Source organism: Cariama cristata, unplaced genomic scaffold (assembly GCF_000690535.1).
Source record: "Cariama cristata isolate BGI_N322 unplaced genomic scaffold, ASM69053v1 scaffold18508, whole genome shotgun sequence".
Taxonomy (NCBI): domain Eukaryota; kingdom Metazoa; phylum Chordata; class Aves; order Cariamiformes; family Cariamidae; genus Cariama; species Cariama cristata.
Genome location: NW_009629626.1, coordinates 81,010 through 100,477, shown reverse-complemented (window position 1 = coordinate 100,477; position 19,468 = coordinate 81,010). Strand labels below are relative to the sequence as shown.

General features: G+C 44.7%; 1 protein-coding gene across 1 annotated transcript; it reads left to right on the top strand.

Annotated features, from left to right (window-relative positions):
• The first annotated feature begins 3,122 nt into the window (after nucleotides 1-3,122).
• CXCL12 (chemokine (C-X-C motif) ligand 12) lies at nucleotides 3,123-13,747 on the top strand. Its single transcript, XM_009705246.1, has 5 exons — nucleotides 3,123-3,189; nucleotides 3,880-3,997; nucleotides 7,358-7,444; nucleotides 11,124-11,221; nucleotides 13,086-13,747. The coding sequence occupies exons 1-5, from the start codon at nucleotides 3,123-3,125 to the stop codon at nucleotides 13,115-13,117; spliced, it is 402 nt and encodes a 133-aa protein (XP_009703548.1). The 3' UTR covers nucleotides 13,118-13,747.
• The last annotated feature ends 5,721 nt before the right edge of the window (nucleotides 13,748-19,468 follow it).

Genomic DNA, 19,468 nt, shown 5'->3' with positions numbered 1-19,468 from the left:
AGCGGGGTCCCATCACCCCTGCAGGCGAGTGTGGGTCTGGAGCGAGCTGGGGGAGCTTTACCGGCCTGCATCGGGTCTGCAACCCGGATAGGGGGCACAGGAGTGGGGGACCGGGGGCCGCCGGGCACTCGGGGGCTCTCCCTCTCCCCACCTCTCCTCCCCTCTGGCAGCTCTTAGCGCAGGGCTCGGAGGCTGGCAGAACTGTCTGCGCGGCAGCACTCCTTAGCTGGCAGCAGACAGCAGCGGGTATTCAGGGTAAGTGTGTCAGGAGCTGGCTACCTGAGTAAAGAAACGGCTTAAAGGGGTTGGAGAAAAACTAGTGTAAGGAGAGAAACTCCACCGGCTTACAGTGATAAGAGCGAAGTTTTTTGCCTCCTTCTTTGCATGTCATGTAGTGCTCTCAACCCTCATCCTGATGAGGGCTTGCAGAGCTACCTTGTCCTGGAGGGCAGGTGAGCTCTGAATTCTTCCTAGCCACCCGGTAAATCTGTATCTGCCTATCAGAGCCTCACTTCCCCAGAGAAATGGAGTTGTTCAGGTCCTAAAAAGTTGCCAGCCCTCTCCTGATATTGACAAATGCACCCTTGGATAAACAGGAGTAAAACGATTCTTCCATCCAATGTTTTATCTGTTCATGCCCAGCCTGCTTTCCTGGATGTTGCTTCCCTCTCATTTCAAGCACCCAGAGCTTCCCAGCTCGCACAGCAAGTTACTGATGGTAAGTTCGCAGCAGAACTGGCAACTCACTTGTTCCCTTACTGTCCAGTTCCAGCATGGATGAGGCAAGGCAGATTCCTATGGGGTGAAATAGGTATTGTCCAACATTGGTAACTGGCCACTCTGTGAGGGAGATTTTTGTGAGCGCTTTGTTTCTAGAGAGAATTTGCCAGCAAAAGTGGGTGTTCAGAGCCAGCAAAACTCAGCTTTGAGTTAGAAAACAGTAAAACTATTTCTTATTTAAAAAATCCCAAAACACCCAAAACCAAGAACCCTTTGAACGCTTCTAGTTGAGACAAAAGATGTGTTCTCTTTTTCTTTTCATCTAACAAAATAAAGCTGAAGGAATGACATTGAGATGTCTGAATAGCGTCTGGCTCTTCTGTAACTTTTGACTATATTCACTCATTTTAACCAAATGTGCCAGATAGTTAAAAGTTTCAAAAGCCTTATGTACCATCAGTTTCATGAAAACTGATATTTTCCTGTAACAGTGCATTTAACAGACTATACTAATTTCTCCTACTGAGACAATCACTTCAGCTTGTGCTTAGTGTTTATCAGGCATCAGAGAACCCACAGAGCATTACCTCCTGCAGTACAAATCTGTAGAATAATTGGCTTAATCGGCTCTACTGTGCGTGGAACAATTTGTTTCAAATTTTGAAACAAGATAAGGGAAGATGTTTGTCAGCATCAGAGTAAGAGCAGAAATGTCCCCTTCCCAAATTATGGCCCTCAAACGGCCCCTTCCCTCTCCTGCTTTAGGATGATAGGGGTTCATGTGTTGGGAGATGCCGCATGCACTAGCTTTCCCTGATTTTCAGCCTTGCTGAGAGCAGAGTGAGCCACAGCCAAGCTCTCAGAGCCAGAGTGCTGGAGGGGCAGTGGCAGGAGATTCCTGGTTAGTGGTTCCCTGTTAGTGATGCTGAGAGCAGACCTGGTCAGTGCCTGTGCTGCCGCTCCCTGGTGCTCAGTGCCTGTTGCTGGGCACAGAAGTGTCGAAGGGATGCTTGTGCTGAGAGGGTAGTTGTCATTCCACCTTGTATTGGGGTGACAGAAGAACACCAAATGCTGGGACTTCCCTTCTTCCTTGCTGTGCTGGATGCCCTTTCTTGGGCAGGAAACAACTTTGGGACTCATGGACATGGTAGTCATCGTTAAACTTTCTCTGCTCCTGATTTCAAGTGGTATGGATCGAAAGTCCCTCTCCCAGTCTCAGAGAGGACAGGATCGCATTCTGAAATCATAGATCTGAACAGTTTGTCTCTTGCATGTTGTTTAGGATAAAGCTTGCTTAAACATGGTTGGTACAAGCTTGCAGACACTTCCACTGCAGCTGCGCTGAGCATTGTGGTATGACTGCATTCAATTTCAGCCTTCCTTTCCAATACAAACTCACTGATGTATAGCTATCGGGCACAGATTTGCAGTGGGAAATCCTAGCGCCTTTCTCCCTCCCTTCCACATCAGCACTAGTCAGTCTAGTGCATGTTTGCAAGGCTCACCCTGCAGCCCTCCTTCCTACCCGCCCCACAGATGGGAGCTTCTCCTCCCATTTATTAAATCATAGGTGATAACACTGTTTGGACTGCCATAAAACTGATAGAAAAAGTCCTCCGGTTTTGTTAACTTATAGTCCAGATCCTGGTGTGAATCTGAAGGAACTCTACTCCCACTGATGCCCTCTGTTTGCCCCTCTGCCTGTGCGATCTGATTCTGTCTCATCTCTTGGTGGAGGCACTTGGAAAAAAGGATTTTCCCTCCTGAGGACAGGGTGATTTCACCGCGTTGCCTGTGGTTTTATGTGCTAGAGATAGGCATTGGTAATGTGCAATATATGCAGATCAGCTGCACTTTGAAAAGCTGTCTCTTTTCTCACCTTCCTAGACGGCCGTTTAGGGATTCCAAGCCAATTCCCCTGGTCTTTAGCTCTTCATCTGCCTTTAAGGGAAGTGGGTTTGGATGCTGTGAGTGCTGTGAGTGGCTAAATAAACAGGGCAGCAGATTGCTGTGTGGGATCTAAAGCCCTACCAGATACAGATCTGACCATCTACAGCGTGAGCCAGACCTTATGGGTTAGGTGTATTAATTTAATTCCTCCCAGAGGCTGAAAACTGCTCCACTGGGAAATTGTTTAAAATCTTAGGCAGCTCCTTCTAGACTTCCAGGCAAGGCTTCTGTATTTGTATTTTAGTGTGCATGGAGCTTTGAAGCTTACACACAGAGTGAGGACCTTATTTATGTGCACTCGGCTGCCAGTAATTAAGTTCTCCCATGGAGAAATCAGGTAGCAGGACTGCCTTAGAGGCTGTGACGAGTGCCAGGCTGCTTTTCTCAGTTCTGCATGCATATACATGGCTGATTTTTAGCCTAGGGGGCTAAATTTAGTTCTGTCCCGAGTGATGGCAGTGACGAAACTCTCATCCAGCCTGGTGGTCCCTGACGAGTATAAGGAGTGGGCACTGCCTGGTAACTGTCTCCTCCATTGCCGTTACTTTGCCACAGGCTGGGAGTTCAAAAGACTCCAAATCTCTCCTGCAAAACCACTCTGATCTCACATCTCCTTGTGCGAATGTCTCGGCTGGGAGTAAAGGTTGGCTGTAGTGGGGAAAGGTCAGCTGCTGGGCCCTGGGAAAGCCTCAAAGACTCAGGGCTTTTCTGTAGCCAGTAAGTCCCCTGTGAAAAGCCTGCACCTGAGCCGAGTCGTTTTGATCTGAACTCTTTGGAATTCATCGCTTTCTTCTGGCTACCTTCTAATTTGGCCTCGGGTCAAAATTATTTTACAAGAACAACACTGAGGACAAGTGCCCCCTCTTTTGGCCTTTATCTTGTCTAATTACCAGGAGCATCCCTGCACAATGGAGGGGCTCCTTATTCTAATCTCTTCTCTTTACTTATCTCCATTTTCTCTCACTCTTCTTTTGTCTTCCAAAATCCCACGCACCCTTATTGAAAGGCTGGGTACTGGGGTAAAAGGATTGTGCTGTGAGCTGTGGGCAAATGCTCTCCCAAAGCTACAGCTTTTCTATTGCATTTTTTTCACCTGCATATTTGGAGGGAATTTCTGTCAGCCTTGGTCTGTGTTATCTGTGCTGCTGACAGGGGCCAAGAGGAAGTAAAGAGGGAGTAACGTGTCCTTTCTCTCCCTGTGTCCCACAGAGAAACCTGTCAGCCTGACTTACCGATGCCCCTGTCGATTCTACGAGAGCAACGTGGCAAGAGGCAACATTAAGCACCTCAAAATCCTCTCCACACCCAACTGCTCACTTCAGATTGTGTAAGTCTCTTACTCTTTTCAACTGGGTGCAAATCTCAGGTATCAAAAAGAAGAGTCACGCAGCTGGTTCCTGCTTTGATGGCTGCATTTTGGTCTGTCTCATGCCATGATTTCCAATTCGTCTTTTCACCTCATGTGTCAGATACAGCTGGACCCTGCTTTACCCCACACAGAGGAGCCCAGCTAGATGTTTCTCAGCTGCGTTCTTCCTCTGTGATCTCCCTGTGACTATGTGATCCCATGTCCTGTTCTCCCATGAATATGTGAGCGGGAATGTCAGACAGGCTGTCCGTTGCCTTGGATGTGGAGCTTCACACCTTGGGGAAAAGACTTTACAGTGGTCTGAGTCTTCTAATGCTCCACTTCTCCATAGAGAGGAGCTAAGAAAGCAAAAGGAATTCCTGGATTTTGTATAGCCTCCACAGAAGGCACAGACCCTAAACATGTGCCGACCTGATCTAGGGATGCGCTTACCAGGCAGTGACTGACTTAGGTAAATCGCAGATCACCGCAGGACAGAAATAATGGGTTCCCAATGGAAGATAACCTCTTCACTTTTGCTGAAAAAGAAACACTGTTTTTCAGGAAAAAGGGGATTGTAAATTTCTGTGTGTGTTTTTGGGCAGGTCTTTTTGGTTCATTTGTTCATGGGTGACCCCCTCCCTCCTCTCCCAAAATTCAAAATCCTCAAAAATGAAAAAATAGCATTCATCTTTTCATTGCAAGGGAGACTTACTACTGTCAACTTCTGTTGACTTCTGTAAGAGGGTCTCAGTGACTAAACTGAGTTTCTTCCCATCCCTAGTTCTGTCTTCAATCCATGTTGAGCTCCTCCAGTTGCAACTCAAATGCTGTAGAAATCTGTTCTTTGTCATCCAAAACATTTCTGCACTCAGAAAACTGATGTGGTTTCATGAGATTTCTCAGGATTGTACAAATATATTGAAGAGCATGTATCCATTCCTTAACTAGTTTTTATGAATATGATTTTTTTCTTTTTTAGACCGCTCTGGGTAGATAAGACACATTTTGTCATGTGTGCTTCTGCCTTAGGATTTGGTGGAGGACAGTGAGAAAAATATAAGCCTTAGCTGAGAAATTAGTTCCTTTCACAAAAATGGCAAACCCAGCTGTGTCTAACTCTGATCTCTACCTATAAACTATTTTGGAGGCAAGCATCCAAAATGCAATAGTGTATGGATTTGTGCTCTAGGACTGTCAATGGATGCCATAAGAGTCCCAGTGCTAAGGCTTTGTAGAGGACTTGGAATTTTCTGGAGTAGTTTCAAGAAAATGACAGGCATTTAAGACAGGATAAAGTATACATTAATCTCTTAATTAACGTGGAAACATAGTCATTAGAGGTAGATAAGAGCATGAAATGCAGAAACACAAACAACTCATGTTCTTGTCCATTCCTGCCTCAAATGTGTTTGCACTGTGATTTAGTGGCACACAGTACACATAATCTTATAGTTCACCATCTCTTTGTTACTTCAAAAAGTAAGGTACTTAAAAACTTACCTGCAAATACCCCTGAAATATAATGAGTTTGAACTAGGTCTTTATTGAAACAGAAGCTGAAATGGAATCAAAACTAACATAAATTTCTCATCTTGATGATTTTAAGCACACTCTGAATTTAGTGGATATGCATTATACAGTGAAGGTGTAAGTAACTTAAAAGCTACCATTTTCAGGAATAGAGAATCTCAGTGAAATCATATAGTTTCAGTGAAAGATTTTGTATTTTTTTGCACAAGTACATTCCCCTTTATTGTTAAGGGGAGTTGTACCTGAACAAAAAGCCTAAGAGCAAGCTTTTGTCTTTGGTTCTATTGGAAGTCATCTCACCAAATCCAGAAATCTCCTCTGTCAATGTCCACTTCTACAAAGCCCACCCTAAATTCCCTGCTTTTCAGTATAGGGAAATAGGCATTTTTAGCATACAATTGCCTATGTCTGTGCTGTGACTGTACAAGGAGTTGGGCCTGACAGGCTCAGAAATAAATGTCTAAAAAAATCAAAGTCTTAATATTAGGCGAGATGAATTGCATCGCATGTGGCTGGAGGCTGGTTACGTGTGCTTTTCATTCTGTACCCTGCAAGGCCAGCTCAAGGGTTCCCAGGCATTGCTAACATCAGCAAATCCATTCTTACTCTCTGCTGGTATCACTTCACTGGAAATACTCCAGCTTGGCACTGCTGTAAGGGAAATATGAATTAGTTCCATTCATCTCTTTATTGGCGCAGGGCTTGCAAGACTGGATCTTCACTGTGTTTATGTTACAACTGTGTTGTTGCATAACTTCAGACCAAGGAGCATTTTTAACTTGTTATTTCTTACACCATAGCTTTATATTCTGCAGATTTCATTTTATAAAGGGGGGAACATTTTGGCTTCCATCCAGCTAAATGCTTAAACAAGTACTGAACTTCTTCCTGTGGGCATTTCCATGAAATTGCTGTTCTTGGCAATTTTGCATGGCAGGCAGGCTGTTTAAAGGGAAATTTCTGAGCAGGTGGGCAGAGGCAGGGTACTCAGGGGAACGCGGGAGGTCACAGCACTCTCAAGAGGCCCTGAGGTCCCTGGAGGGTGAGACCTGCTGATGTGGGTGGAAAGCTATGTGTACTGCTTCTGTATGAAAGATGTAGATAGCCCAAATGCCAAATTCACAGGCAATTCAAATTAGCTAAACCATCTGGTGTGGAAAGTGCAGCTTGGACATCCAGGAGAAACCCCTCAGGAGGTTTCTGCTTTTGTTTCCAGTGCTGAGTGAATACATGAGGGAAAACTTGCCTCTGGCACTATCGTACTTCCAGTTGTCTTCCTGCCTGCAACCTGTTAGTTCAGTCTTGTATAAAACAAAAAGCTAACAAGTGACCAGACCTTTTCAGAACATCCAAGAGGTATGGTTTGGTGTCTTTCCTCAAAACAGGTGAAACTTCTATTTTGGGTTGAATCTGAAAGCTGTTCTTACTTAATTCCTTGCAAAAATGACCTATATTTGCCATGTCAGTATTTCCAAATGAAATTTAGCTGTTACCAGCACTGAACTCACAACAGCCCAGGTATGAATTAGAAAACTTAGATTTAAATTCTTTATCTTCCCTGCCCCCACGTGCATCCCAGTACAGACCACAAGAATCAGCATCAGAGGAAACAGATGGTACCAGTGCTTCGAAACCAGTCATATTTATAAAAGGTGCCTTGAGGATGGCAGAGATAACCCATCCTCTTCATGAGTTAACTGAGAGCAGCACTGACACCCAAGGAAAATAATGCATCCAGGGTGGGTGGTGAGTATGGGCTGAGGAGCATTGCACACTAGACTCATTCTGACTTTTCTCCTTTGGCAGTGCAAGGCTCAAGAGCAACAGCAAGCAAGTGTGCATTGATCCCAAGTTAAAGTGGATCCAGGAGTATCTGGAGAAAGCTTTAAACAAGTAAGGCAAGAGACAAATGGACTTAACAACTAACATCCTGAGTTATTAAAGGGTAGAACATTAAGGGCTGGCTTTTACCATGTGGACAAGGTACTCATGGAATCAGATATTGTTTTGAAAATGGGTTTGGAGTTGACCTAGTCTGTATTAAAATAACAGCTTCTAGTATATCCTAAATGTTAAACTAAGAGTTTTGCCAGAGTTTGAGGCAAAATCTATCCTAATGAATCTGTTCTGGGGTCCTCAACTCATCTTCTTTTAAAAAAAGCCGTTCTCCCAAGGAAAATGCTTCTTTTATGCTCCCTCTTCCCCAAGCCAAGCTACAATTACTTCAGAATCTATATTGTTCCAGTTTCTTTGGAGCCCCTTCTCCATGTTACACTGGGGGTCTGTTTGCACAGGCAGCTGAGGCCTAAGGGGTCTTGGTGCTAAAAATTGTTTCTCTGCTGGCCAGTGTGGAGTGCTATTAATATCAGCCAAGGTGAGATGAGCTGCCATGAATAAGGCTCTCCCACAAGCCCAGAGGAAAATCAGCCATACTTTGCAAATTCAGACTGTTTAAATCTGGTTTTATTCCCCTTGAAAGTGGGTGATCATGGCTGCTCTGAGGTGGACACTGCTGTCAGTTCAATTTTATACTGAGCAAGAGCAGCACAGAGAACATTTCTGTGCTGCATTGCAGGTGAGGGCTCCACCCTTCCTGGGGTGGAAGATGAGACAAGTGATGGTACAAAGCATTTCCTTGCTTGCCCAGAGCCCTGGGCTGTGGTTGATCCAGCAGGCTTGATCCAGCAGCAGCATTTTGGCCGGCAAGCCTACCTGTGCACTCAGTATCGCTCCCACCCTTGCCACCGCATTCCCACCCCTCAGTAATGGCGCTGTAACCATGCTGAACCTTGCCTACCCTGCATCTGTAGGGTAAAAGCAGGGCTGGAATCCAGTCATTTGCAAAAGCAAAGCATTCTTGGAGAAATGTGGGGAAGGGTATAGCCCCAGGGCAGATGTGAGGCAGTACAGGTAGATGAATGCCCTCCACTGTTTGCTTTGTAAACGCATCTGCCAAAGAAGGGGTAGAATTTTTAAAAAAAAGTCTTTGTCCCTCTGTGTTTTTACAATGAGCAAGGGGGAAAATGCTACCAGAAGTAAAAGGTATTCCTCCCTGTGGATCTTTTGGGACCACACTGGGACCAAGAGTGAGGAGGAGGAGGGAAGTCAGCCAGCTAACAAAATGACTGTGATTCCAGTCCTGAGAGCTCTTCCCATCTCATCCAATGCTCAGTGCCTTCTTTGCTGCCAGCACTCAGCCCTCTTGTCCTTTGGGCAAATTCTCTGCAGAGGTAATCCAGGTTAATGCTACCAGGATGGTTTTGGATTTAGGCACAACTAAACCTAAGACCAGGATGTGGCACATGCTGACTATCCTAGGGGCTCAAGCTACTTTGTTTTCCAGCTTGGGAAAATCCTCAAGCCCCTACCTAAGTTTCTGTTTGCTGTCATCCCCTTGGTGCTGTTCATAAAACCTAAAATTTAGGAGACACTTAAGAAATATGCAGGGTTGGGCAAATGTGATTATGTGCTCAGATCCTACCTGCCTGACTTAGGGGAACAACTCAGCTGGAACACATTCTGCTCTCACTTCCACTTACGAAGATCTAGGGCTAGCTCTACTGAAACCAGTGAGCTTGTGCCTGATCTCCAGCCAGATCCTGGGTTTTGTTTACCTAATGCTAATCCAGAAGCAATTCTGCTAATTTGGTGGATTTCATCCTGGTTTACATTGAGTAACAGAAGAGAATTTGGTCCCAGCTCTATGAAATAAGATGACAGAAAGCATATATCTCCATCACCTAATCCTGTAATCATGGCATTGTTTTCATTTTCCAACTAGTAATGCTAGCACCAGTGGCATTTTCATGCTCCACAGACAGTCAGGGCTCTGTCTGTAGCATTTTCACAAGGCATGTTTTTGATATATTTTAGTGCACAGCTTTGACTTCTTCAATGAAATGTACTTTGGAATATATTTATAGTGCATCAAACAATTCATATATTTGAATTGGAGCCATATGAATGTTGGTAGTTTAAAACACCGATATCCCTCTAAACTACTAACAGCTTGTAAAATAAATCTATATAGATCTATAAATGTTAATGTAGCTATCAGTTTCAATCAGCCATATATTATATTTTTTCACTTGTACTGAAATTGTATGAAATGTGACATTACCCTATATGCACTAGCAATAAAATGGCTAATTGTTTCATGTTATGAAAACCCAATTGTACATGGGAATTTATTTTTCTGGAATAAAATCAATACATTTTGTAGAAAGGGCTCTTGTAATTGCTTAAGTAAAATTCAAACTGTCAAGACATCTTAATCTATAGCAGTGCTTCAATCTTCTGCATTACAATCTGCAGCTAAGGGTAAGGAAAAATTTGTAGAATATAGTAGTCCAATACAGTTGATTGTGAAACCATAGATGGTTTTTAGTAGGGAATTATTATGCTCACTAATTCTGCTTAGCCTTTATTATTGCATTATATTCATCACATCTCCATGTAATATACACACTTATAAGACATCAGTAAAATACATTCAGGCTGTCAGGAATCCAAGTTCCTTAACTGGCTTTAAAAATCATTGCGCAGCTGCTGTGGCCGACATCATTCAACATTCATCCATTTTATAGACAAGGGGCAAATCAGTCCTTTCTTGCAATAGCTAGCAAATCCTTTATCACTTCCAGGCAATCCCGGTCATCATTTACAGTACATTGACTGCCTTTCCCTTACCCCTTCACAGAAGGATATGTAAAATCAGGCCCTTGCAGAGTTAACAAAGCCCAAAATAAATGGAGACCATCTTGTCCGCTGTCACGTTAATATAGTCCCACTTCAGAACTTTCCTTAGTCCATGTTGCTGGAGTCCCTTAAGCTCAGCAGCTACTGCTGGCACAGACGAGAGAGCTGGTGGATCTGGAGAAGATAACAAAGTCAAATAGGAAAAAACTTTCCCTTTCACTGCGAGAAAGCAAAGGAAACTCCCAACTTCTAGGGGCTGGCTGTGATGGCAGCCAAGCCCTGCTGCTGCCTTCCTACATAGGGTTTGTAAACCCTGATGTGGCAGCTCTTCCTAATTTCTGACCTCATTTGTAAATAAGGGCTGAATTACAAGATGTGAAACCAACTACCTGCCAGTACTCCACCAAGCGTGTGCTGGGTGAATGCCCCACGCGGTGGGGGACAATGTAGGAGACTATCTTTACAGCCTTGTTTTAAGGCACCAAATGCCATAGCGTAGTCACCGGTTCTTATTGATGTCAGTGGGAATGCTGGGTGGGAAGCCAGAAATCCAGCCCCCATCTGCTTTCATTGTACCTCAGGGAGTACCATGTGGATGGTGAGGCTCCTGACTGACAATTTCTGGCAGGCATTTGGGGAGGCTTTGGTGTTTTGGGGAAAAGAGATGTTCTGACCTCAGAATTTGCAAATATCCTGTCACCAAGGCACTTTCATTTGCCTAGTGTTCCTCTGAGGCAGAGGGTATATGAAAGGGGATGTTATCGTCATTTGCACCCTGCCAGCAAGATTTGAAGGGACCATAGAATAAATGTGAATAAGGCCTTTGTATATGGATAATTTATGGCAGTCTTTTTGTATTTTTCTTTTAATTTAGACCACGTCATCGCACTCATAAAAAAAAGCAACAGAAGAAACGGGGCCCACTCTGCCCTTCCCGTGCAACACCAGTAAAGTCTCCAGGGAGAAAGAATGGTAGGAGGCATTAGTTTCTGAGCTGGGATACCTCAGGTTCAAGTCCCTGCTCTTCCGCTGACCATCCTATGTGACCTTGGGCAAATATATTAGCCTATCCAGACCTCCATTTCCCCCCATATTTGTTGAGGATAACATCTGTACCCTCCCTGGAAAGGAGTATTATACAGATAAAACTCTTAAAACAGGGGGAAAGTTCAGCCACAACAGAGGTGGGAAAATTTTTCTATTTTACAGATGGGAAAATAGAGACCCAAAGAGGCCAAAATAACCCTGAAGCAAAGCCGAAGTCAAAAATAGAGTAAAGGTTTGGAAGCACTATTTCTTTTAGCTGCCCATATTCCTCCAATACCAAACTGACAGAGTTAAACTATAAATAACAGGTGTGAATTTGTCACTGGTGTTTTTTTAATGACAAATGCAGCACTAGGTGGTGACAATATGACTTGGTGCATTGGTGACTGGTTGACACCTCTCCTACGGGAGATGCTAGGCAAGTCCCAGAGAACAGTGTTACATATGCTGCCAATGCTCTGGATGTCCCAGTTGTTTTTTTCCCACCAAGGTGATGTCTCCTGCCTTACTGCACCAAAAGAAGTAGGGCCACTAGTGTGGGATATTGGAAAAGATATCTTCAAAGTGGAAAATTTTGCTCATGGCTTAGTCATCTTCTTTATGCCTGAATGAGTTTTCCAAGGCTAACTTCACTGAGAGTAGCCACAACTGCCTCTGGCTGTGGTCACACAGTCTTAGCTGTCCAGCGGGCATTGAAATGGATGTTTGTTCTGATCCTGTAGACAAGACATGCTGGGACACCAGGGTTTTTGAATACCTAGCGTTTGCCCTCCAATACTTGTAACTCAGCCTTAGTGACCTCATCTAGATTGCAAAAGGCTGGTCAGCCTGGAGCAGGAGTAGTGGTCGCTTCAGGCAAAACCTGGAGGCCACCAGCACAGACTGGCTCCTTGTTTTGAGTGAACCCTGCACACGATACACTTGCACTTTGCCACGATGCCTAACCCACCACTCCCCCTGGGTACCATGCTCTCGCTGAGCATGAGAGATGCGATTTGTCTGCCTCCTACCCTGAGCTCCCTACCTCTGCACTGAACGCCTCACACATTGACCATGCAGCATGTGGCTGCTCGCCCTCCCTGTCACCCCACCTTCTCTGGGCAGCTGGTCACCACAAGCTGTGACAGGCTACCCAGCTGCTCACAGCAGGTGAGGTCCCAGAGCAGGGAGACCATGGGGATGGCTTCTGGCTCGGCAGCACACTTGGGGGCCTCTGCTATCCAGCCACCCCATGGTGTGAGCTTGACACCAACAAGAGCAGGGCCTGTCCTCTGTGTTCCTGCATCCTCACAGAGAACTGGCACCCTGTGGAGCTGCAGTCCATGATCTCCGGCAGAGCTGTGGGGTAGGGGCAGGTAGAGGAGGCATTCCCAGTACCACTTGCTCCACTACTGGGGCTGCTCTCAAATGATTAATCCCTCCTTTCACCGCTGGTTTTTTTTTTTGCCAAGTCTCTTTGCCCACCAACAATTCTCTGCTCTGGCTTTCAAGTCCAGAATAAGCTTCCTAGCCAACCTTCCTTGTATGTTAGTCCTGAACACCTTACTAACTGTGACAAGCACAACCTGCCCAAAATAACTCCTGTGGCTGGGTTTGCCCTGCTGGGTCCCAGTAGCTCCTTGTGGAGAACTTCCCCCAAAATGTTTGGCAAATACTGGTTGGAGGGGCTGCAAAATAAATGCCTTTGGGTTAGTCCAGGCACAAATTTGCTGTTTGACTAGGCCTGATATCAAAGCTTTTGCAACTGAAATAAACCTTACTAGTGTTTCACTCTGTTCTTCGTCAACAGGAGGTTCAAGATGTAAGAGGCACGCATTGTAAGCCGTCTACAGGATTTCTTACTGTAGGACCCAGAGAGCAGATAACCAGTATTAGGGAATGAATACAATTCACTGTTATCATGCAGCACAAAAGCAACACTTCATGCATTTCCAAAGGGTTTTTTTTTGTTTGGTGGTGGTTTTTTTTTTGGTGGGTGTTCTGGTTTTTTTTTTCTTTGCACAAATTAGCTTGCTTTCACAGTGCTATTTTATATAGTAAGATGTAACTATTTGAGAAAAATATGGTTTTATACAGGTTGGTTTATTACCTAGCACCGAGGGTAGATATGAATTTAAACTAATCCTATGTTATTATATAATATTTTATTTCCTTTGCTATGTAGAGGTCCTGCTTTATTTAACTTTCTTTTGGTTCATGCAAGTCTCCTGGAGTTTTAAACCTAGAAGGACATGAACTGTACAGTGCAATGATGTTGTGTAAGTAGTGGAGGAACTCCTTGCCTCCAGAAGTCATCGAAGCCAAGAACATAGGAAGGCTAAAAAGCATCAGACATTGATGAAAGTGAGCAGAATTACCATGGGTGGCATTTATAGGTATTTTGGGTGAGGAATTAAACTCAGGGCTATAGGGTTTAAGCCCTTCTCTGAAGATCAGAGACCTACCTTGGTGACAGCTATGAGCAGCTGGGTCAATGCACATCTGGTACTGCAAGGTGCTAGTACTTGGTCTGTAGTAGTTGTGTGTGTTAGGAGCCACAACACTGAACTGATGTCACCTGGCATTTCCTGTGTTCCTGTGTTTCTGATGACAATTTTTAGCACAAAAAGGAATGAGTTATTAAAGGTCTAACCACACGATCATGTTGCAAGTTCCTGGAGGAATCAGATACGCTGCCACGCACCAGGTGTCTCTTCCTACCCATCTACAGGAGGTGGCTTCAGCTCGCCTGGCTAGCTTTGCACCGAAGTAGGCGGAGATGCATTCATGTGACCCTTCACCAATGATGCTGTAGCCTTGGCTGCTGAACAGTCACACGTACCTGAGGGCAGTAACATCTTCATTGCTCTGGAGATACAGAGAGGAGGATGTCTGGCCATATCTTTGGAGAAAAGAGATACCTGGGGCAAGAGAGGGTCTGCCTAGCTTGTGGAAGGAGTGGTTTTTCTCGGGTATGGAAATGAAGGTCAACACTCACTGTTCACCAGCGGTCATGGCCCTGTTTGCTGGTGAATAAGATAGCCTCTGTAATTTCCTTTGCAAAGTACAGCCAGGGACAGGTATCACTTCTTGCACCAATACCCTCTCTCAGCCAGAAATTTCTTCCTCCTGATTCCCACATATACACACGCTATCTTTGCTAGATACTGTATGGAAAGACACCTTCAGTACCGTGATAATCATGTTATGCTGTGCACTGGGATCTGGTGGGAAGCACATTTGTGCAGCTCCATGCTTGTGTTTGTATGTTGCTCTGTGTCTATTGTAAACAAGAAAAATGTTGTAAGGTTGTATTTTTTTTTAAGCGGGTTGTTTCGAAAGGAATCTGCCCTCTTCCCTGCAGCCTGTGTCGGGAATACTGAGAGGAGTGTTTCACTAAGCACTCCTTTTTGTGACAGGCATCTTTAGTGCCAAAGAGGTGCTTTGGCTAGCCAGAGACTACCTTATTTCCATATGGATTCAGGTAAAAATCTTGTAAGTACTTTCCTCTCTGCAAAACTGTGCTATTACAGAGAGTGCTTCAGCTGGGACCACATCACCTCATTTGCTTTAAAGCAGAAACCAACTGCTGTGCCTAAAATGTATGTGTGTGTGATTTTGACATTCCTTCTATTGTTATCATTACTAACCTGGTGCTTTAAGTATATTGTGTCTCTGTTCTGAAAGGTCTGGTACCACTGTACTTGATAAGAATTGATTTCTTGTGAGTAGGATCTGATCCTCTGTTGTAAGGGTAAAGACAGAACTTTTATGAGAAAACTAGAGTTCCTTCTATCTTCCTTGGACTGTACTTTATGTCCTAGAGTCCATCTCCTGTCCCCACACGTGCACCTGCAATTGCTAGTGGTTTGCCAGAGGTGGAAATGTGAGTGTCAAAACCAAGACTTTAGGGAAAGTGTGAAGGAAACTTGTTTCTGACACAGACACAGAGCTTGTCCTTCTCATCCAGGAAAGTGCATTCTTCACATATGCTTCCCATGAAAGGACAGCTTGAGGTCTGATTGATTCCCATTGGAGTAAACAGAGAATTAAATAATCTTCTGATTTTGATTCACCAGAATACCTTGCTAATGATGATAGGGGCCATTAAGATTTTGTTTCTAGGGGAAACATCAGCTTTCCAGTGAAAAGATGGGGTGGGTAGATGTGACTGTACAGCCTTGCCAGCGCTCTGCTGCAGTTCTCGTTAACAGGGAGTGCATCTGGGGTCAGCACCAGCAGGGAGAGATCTCTGGGCACATGCCAACCCCACGTTAGAGCCTGGGCAAACAAACTACTTTGACAGAAGCACTGAGATGGGCAGTGCTGGAGCACCCCGGCCAAACCCTGAGGACCCAGCTCTGGACAGCATAGCCAGGTAGTGGAGGTACTGCAGGAAATGGGGAGACCTGTCAACCTCCTATTCTGGGGGCAAACTAGTGAGTATTGCAGGGGTAGACTGTGCTAAAGGAAGGGCATTTGCTCCTGGGAGAAATGTAGCAGCAGGAAGGGAAGGGACTCCCTGCAAGGCTAGGGAACATGTACAGCCAGGTGATGGTTGTCTGGGTTGTCTGCCTCTGGCATTTCTTGAGACTCACACTATGACCCAGGCCCTGATACCGCTGTGCTGGTGATGATTCTCTACTCAAGTAGCTGTGACCACACAGGGCATGGGGCTGCTCTTGGGGGCCAGCGCCATGCCCCTCCTTCGCCTGGGCAAGGTTGAGCACAGCATGAGTGCAGGGGTGGCACAGACCTGGCCAGGAGTAAACAAAGACTTGAGTCAGAACCTGATAAAAGCTTCCTCTTGCTTTAGACCGAAATTCAGCCTTGAGTGGGAAGCTTTGCTCTTTGCCTGACACTATTTGCGTGAAGTATCAGGAAGAGCAGCCATGCCCTTCACACTAGAGAAATCAGTCACTCGGCTACCCCAGTTCCCTGTGCTATCCTGTGTATTGCACGCCAGTCCTCCTGTGCACATCGTGGTCTTAGCAGGTGGAGAAGCAGCACTGGCAGAAACCCGCTCGGGGAGAGCACTTGGTTTTCCTTTCTGCCTTTAACTGTTGACCAAAGAGCAAATCAGGGAAAGGAAGCATGGGGAGATGGGAGTGATGTAGGGACCACACGTGAAGAGGAGGGAAAAGAGATAACACTGACCTGGTGCTGAAAAAGCAGCTTCCATAAATGTGAAATCGTCATGTGTGGTATTTTCAAAGTGCAGCTGTTGAATCCTAGGGTTTGATTATTATTTTTTTTAAGAATAAATGATATTTATTGCTGTACCAATTTTTTATTTATACTAGCTTTATACTTGTATGTATGAATATCTTACCTGAATTCTGCCTGAGGAAGGATGAAGAGTGGCTTTCGGATGTGTTTTCAACTAAGGTGTTTGAGCAAAGATGACTATTCATTTTGCAATGAAGGCTATATTTGAAGTTAAATATACACAGTTCATTGAAAATACAGTTCCTATAGAAGTTTTTATTGCTATTTTCCATTTGTTAGCATCTAGAGGGTCCTTCTTTTCTCTGGCAATTTGTTTTGAGTGATGTGATTTATGGTAACCAGGGGTTTCTGAGCACTCATCACCTAAAATCCGATTTTTTTCCTTTACTCACCAAGAGAAGCCTTGTCTGCAAACATGAAACTCTGGTGACCACAGAGAAGAAAACATGTATCATGATGAAAGGGCTGCACGAACCTCCCATCTTCCACTCCTTAAGAACTCAGTGTTGTCAGAATGTGGTAAATACTGTACTTTGTATTTTTATTAAGTAAAAAGAAATATCTTCCCAAATAATGTGAAAAGGGTTTTGTATTTGTGTTCCTGTAAGGCAGCTTTTATGGAGGAGTTATATTATGCTTTTGAAATTACCCCTTTCATAGTATATTTTGAAAATAAACACTTTTATATTGTAATTTCTCCCATAAATGTGTATGCACTTAAAATTTTCTTAATAAAAAGGTCTATCTAAATGAAATTATTACTTCTAATTTTTTTTTCCTCACATACAAACAGCTAAAAGCTTCACATCAGAAAAACATTCAGATGTAGTTTAAGTGTCCAGTTTCAAGGATGCTTCCATGTAGCCCCATGGGCTCAGACTCTCTGCAGGGAACCAGAGGCAAAGTGCCCACAGGGTTTGGCAGGGAGCAGCAGCCTAGCAGGTTGAAATGTGCCCTCGTCAAAAGCAAAGGCTTAACCACTTGCTCCCTAAACAGAAGCCCAAACTTTTTAAAATTTTTTTTACTTTCTTCTCCCCAATTTTTCTCCTGCAGCAGGTTGATGTCAGTGGAACTGAAAACTGTGATCTGTTTTTGCTCCAGCAAAAGGGATGCCATCGTCATCTGTGATGGGGAAGGGATGATGATTTCTCTGAAGAGCCTGAGGGATGTCAGGGGATGCCTTTGACAAAAGAGCAGATGTTGTGACCAACACCCTCCTTGGGGCTGTTTTTCCCAGGGCACAGCAGGGTCAAACTTCAGTTTGGAGGTGGGGAATGGTTTTAAAGGCTTGTAGGACTGGCCTGAGATCCTGGAAGTATAATCCTAACTTGGATGATGTCGTAGAGAATTCACTGTGAGTTTCAAAACCATGAGTTGAAAACTGGCTTTTGTCAGTGCCTCCCCCCATCTCTGAGTCCCCATGGCAGGTGAAAGTGTTTCCTCAGATCACCCTGCTCCCTTCACAGCTGTCCTATTCCACCATGCCAGTCGTCTGTTCATCCACTGCAACAACACCGGTGAATCCCAGCACCACGTACAGCTCTGGCTGGAGCAAAGGTTGGGCATAATTTAGTATCTCATTACACTGAAACAGTGCTTGAGCCTTACTGAGCTTCTTATTCAATAAATATTTCTTGGCCAAATTGACACAAGGCAAAAGACAGGCAAAAAAACTAAAAAGGAAACCCAGATGACTGATGATCCCTTTGCAAATCCAGCAATGTTTTAGTAAGAGATTATGACAAACTGAGGAGGTAATTGTGAGTGCAGATGGTCAGTGAGAGATTTCCAGGCCACTGGGAAATGCATGGGGAGTAATTAGCTACAAAATTACACATTAAATTAAGGAAGGGCCCCATGTTCTGTGGAGAACTTTGCTGTGCTTTTCACCAGGTCTTTTCTCTTGACAGTGAAAGTTTTGGTTCTCACTTCCTCAGCAAAGCATCATGGCAATGTACCCGTGAACTGCCTAGGAATTAGAGGTGAACCCACCTTTTTAGCACATTTGGCTCTCTTCATAGGCAGCTTTCCAATACTAGCGGGCTGAAGGAAATCAGCTGCATTCATGACTTCAGCCATTCTGGCACTGATTATGGGCTGGATTTATTAGGCCCTGGTGTGGTATAGGTCAGAAGACAGCATGGGAAATGTCCCTGCTTCTTAGGACCAGCTGGAGATGTTACCACTGAGGATGTTACCTAGGAGCTGATGTGATGCTACATGATAAAGGTCACTTCTAGCTTCTGGTGAGTATCTTCCTGTTTTATAAAGTTACTTGCTCTCAAGTCATCCTGAGAGTCCCTCAGACAAAACAAATATGTAGCTTTGAGACTAGCAAAGGCAAAATGAAAAAAAAAAAAAACCAAAAAAACAACGCCTAGAAGCTGAAGCCAGAGAAATTCAAACTGAAAACAGATTTCTAAGTGTGGAACTGATTAGCCTTTGGAACACATTCCCCAAGAGAGAGGGGAAAAGCCCTAATCCATCCTATGTCTCCAGAGCAGGGCTGAACATTGTTGTGATGTTAGCCACATACAGCTCACTGAGCTCTCAGGGGACACAGGGTGAAGTTCTCTTGCCTCTGTTACCAATAGGGTCAGATGAGATGAGCTAACAAACCCTCTGGCCTCAGAAATCCATATGCAGAAAGCCCCGTTTCCAAGGGAGCATTCCTCAGTCTGTCTGTGATTAATAACACCAGTACATCATCAGCCATCCCAGCTCTGCTTGGATCGAGGCTGAGGATGGCTCTTGCTGTTACACAGGAGACAGATTTGGGGTAAAAGGCCTCTCCTCTATTTCTGGTCACAAAGGTTGCCCTCTGGCTGGAGGGGCAGAGGCGTAGCAGCCAGAGAAGGCTGCAGCCCTGTCCCTGGTCTATGCACCTCCTGACTCTGGGAGGGAGATCTACTCACATGGGTCCCTGGAATGATCACATTGGTGATCTTTTCTTGTAGGAACTCC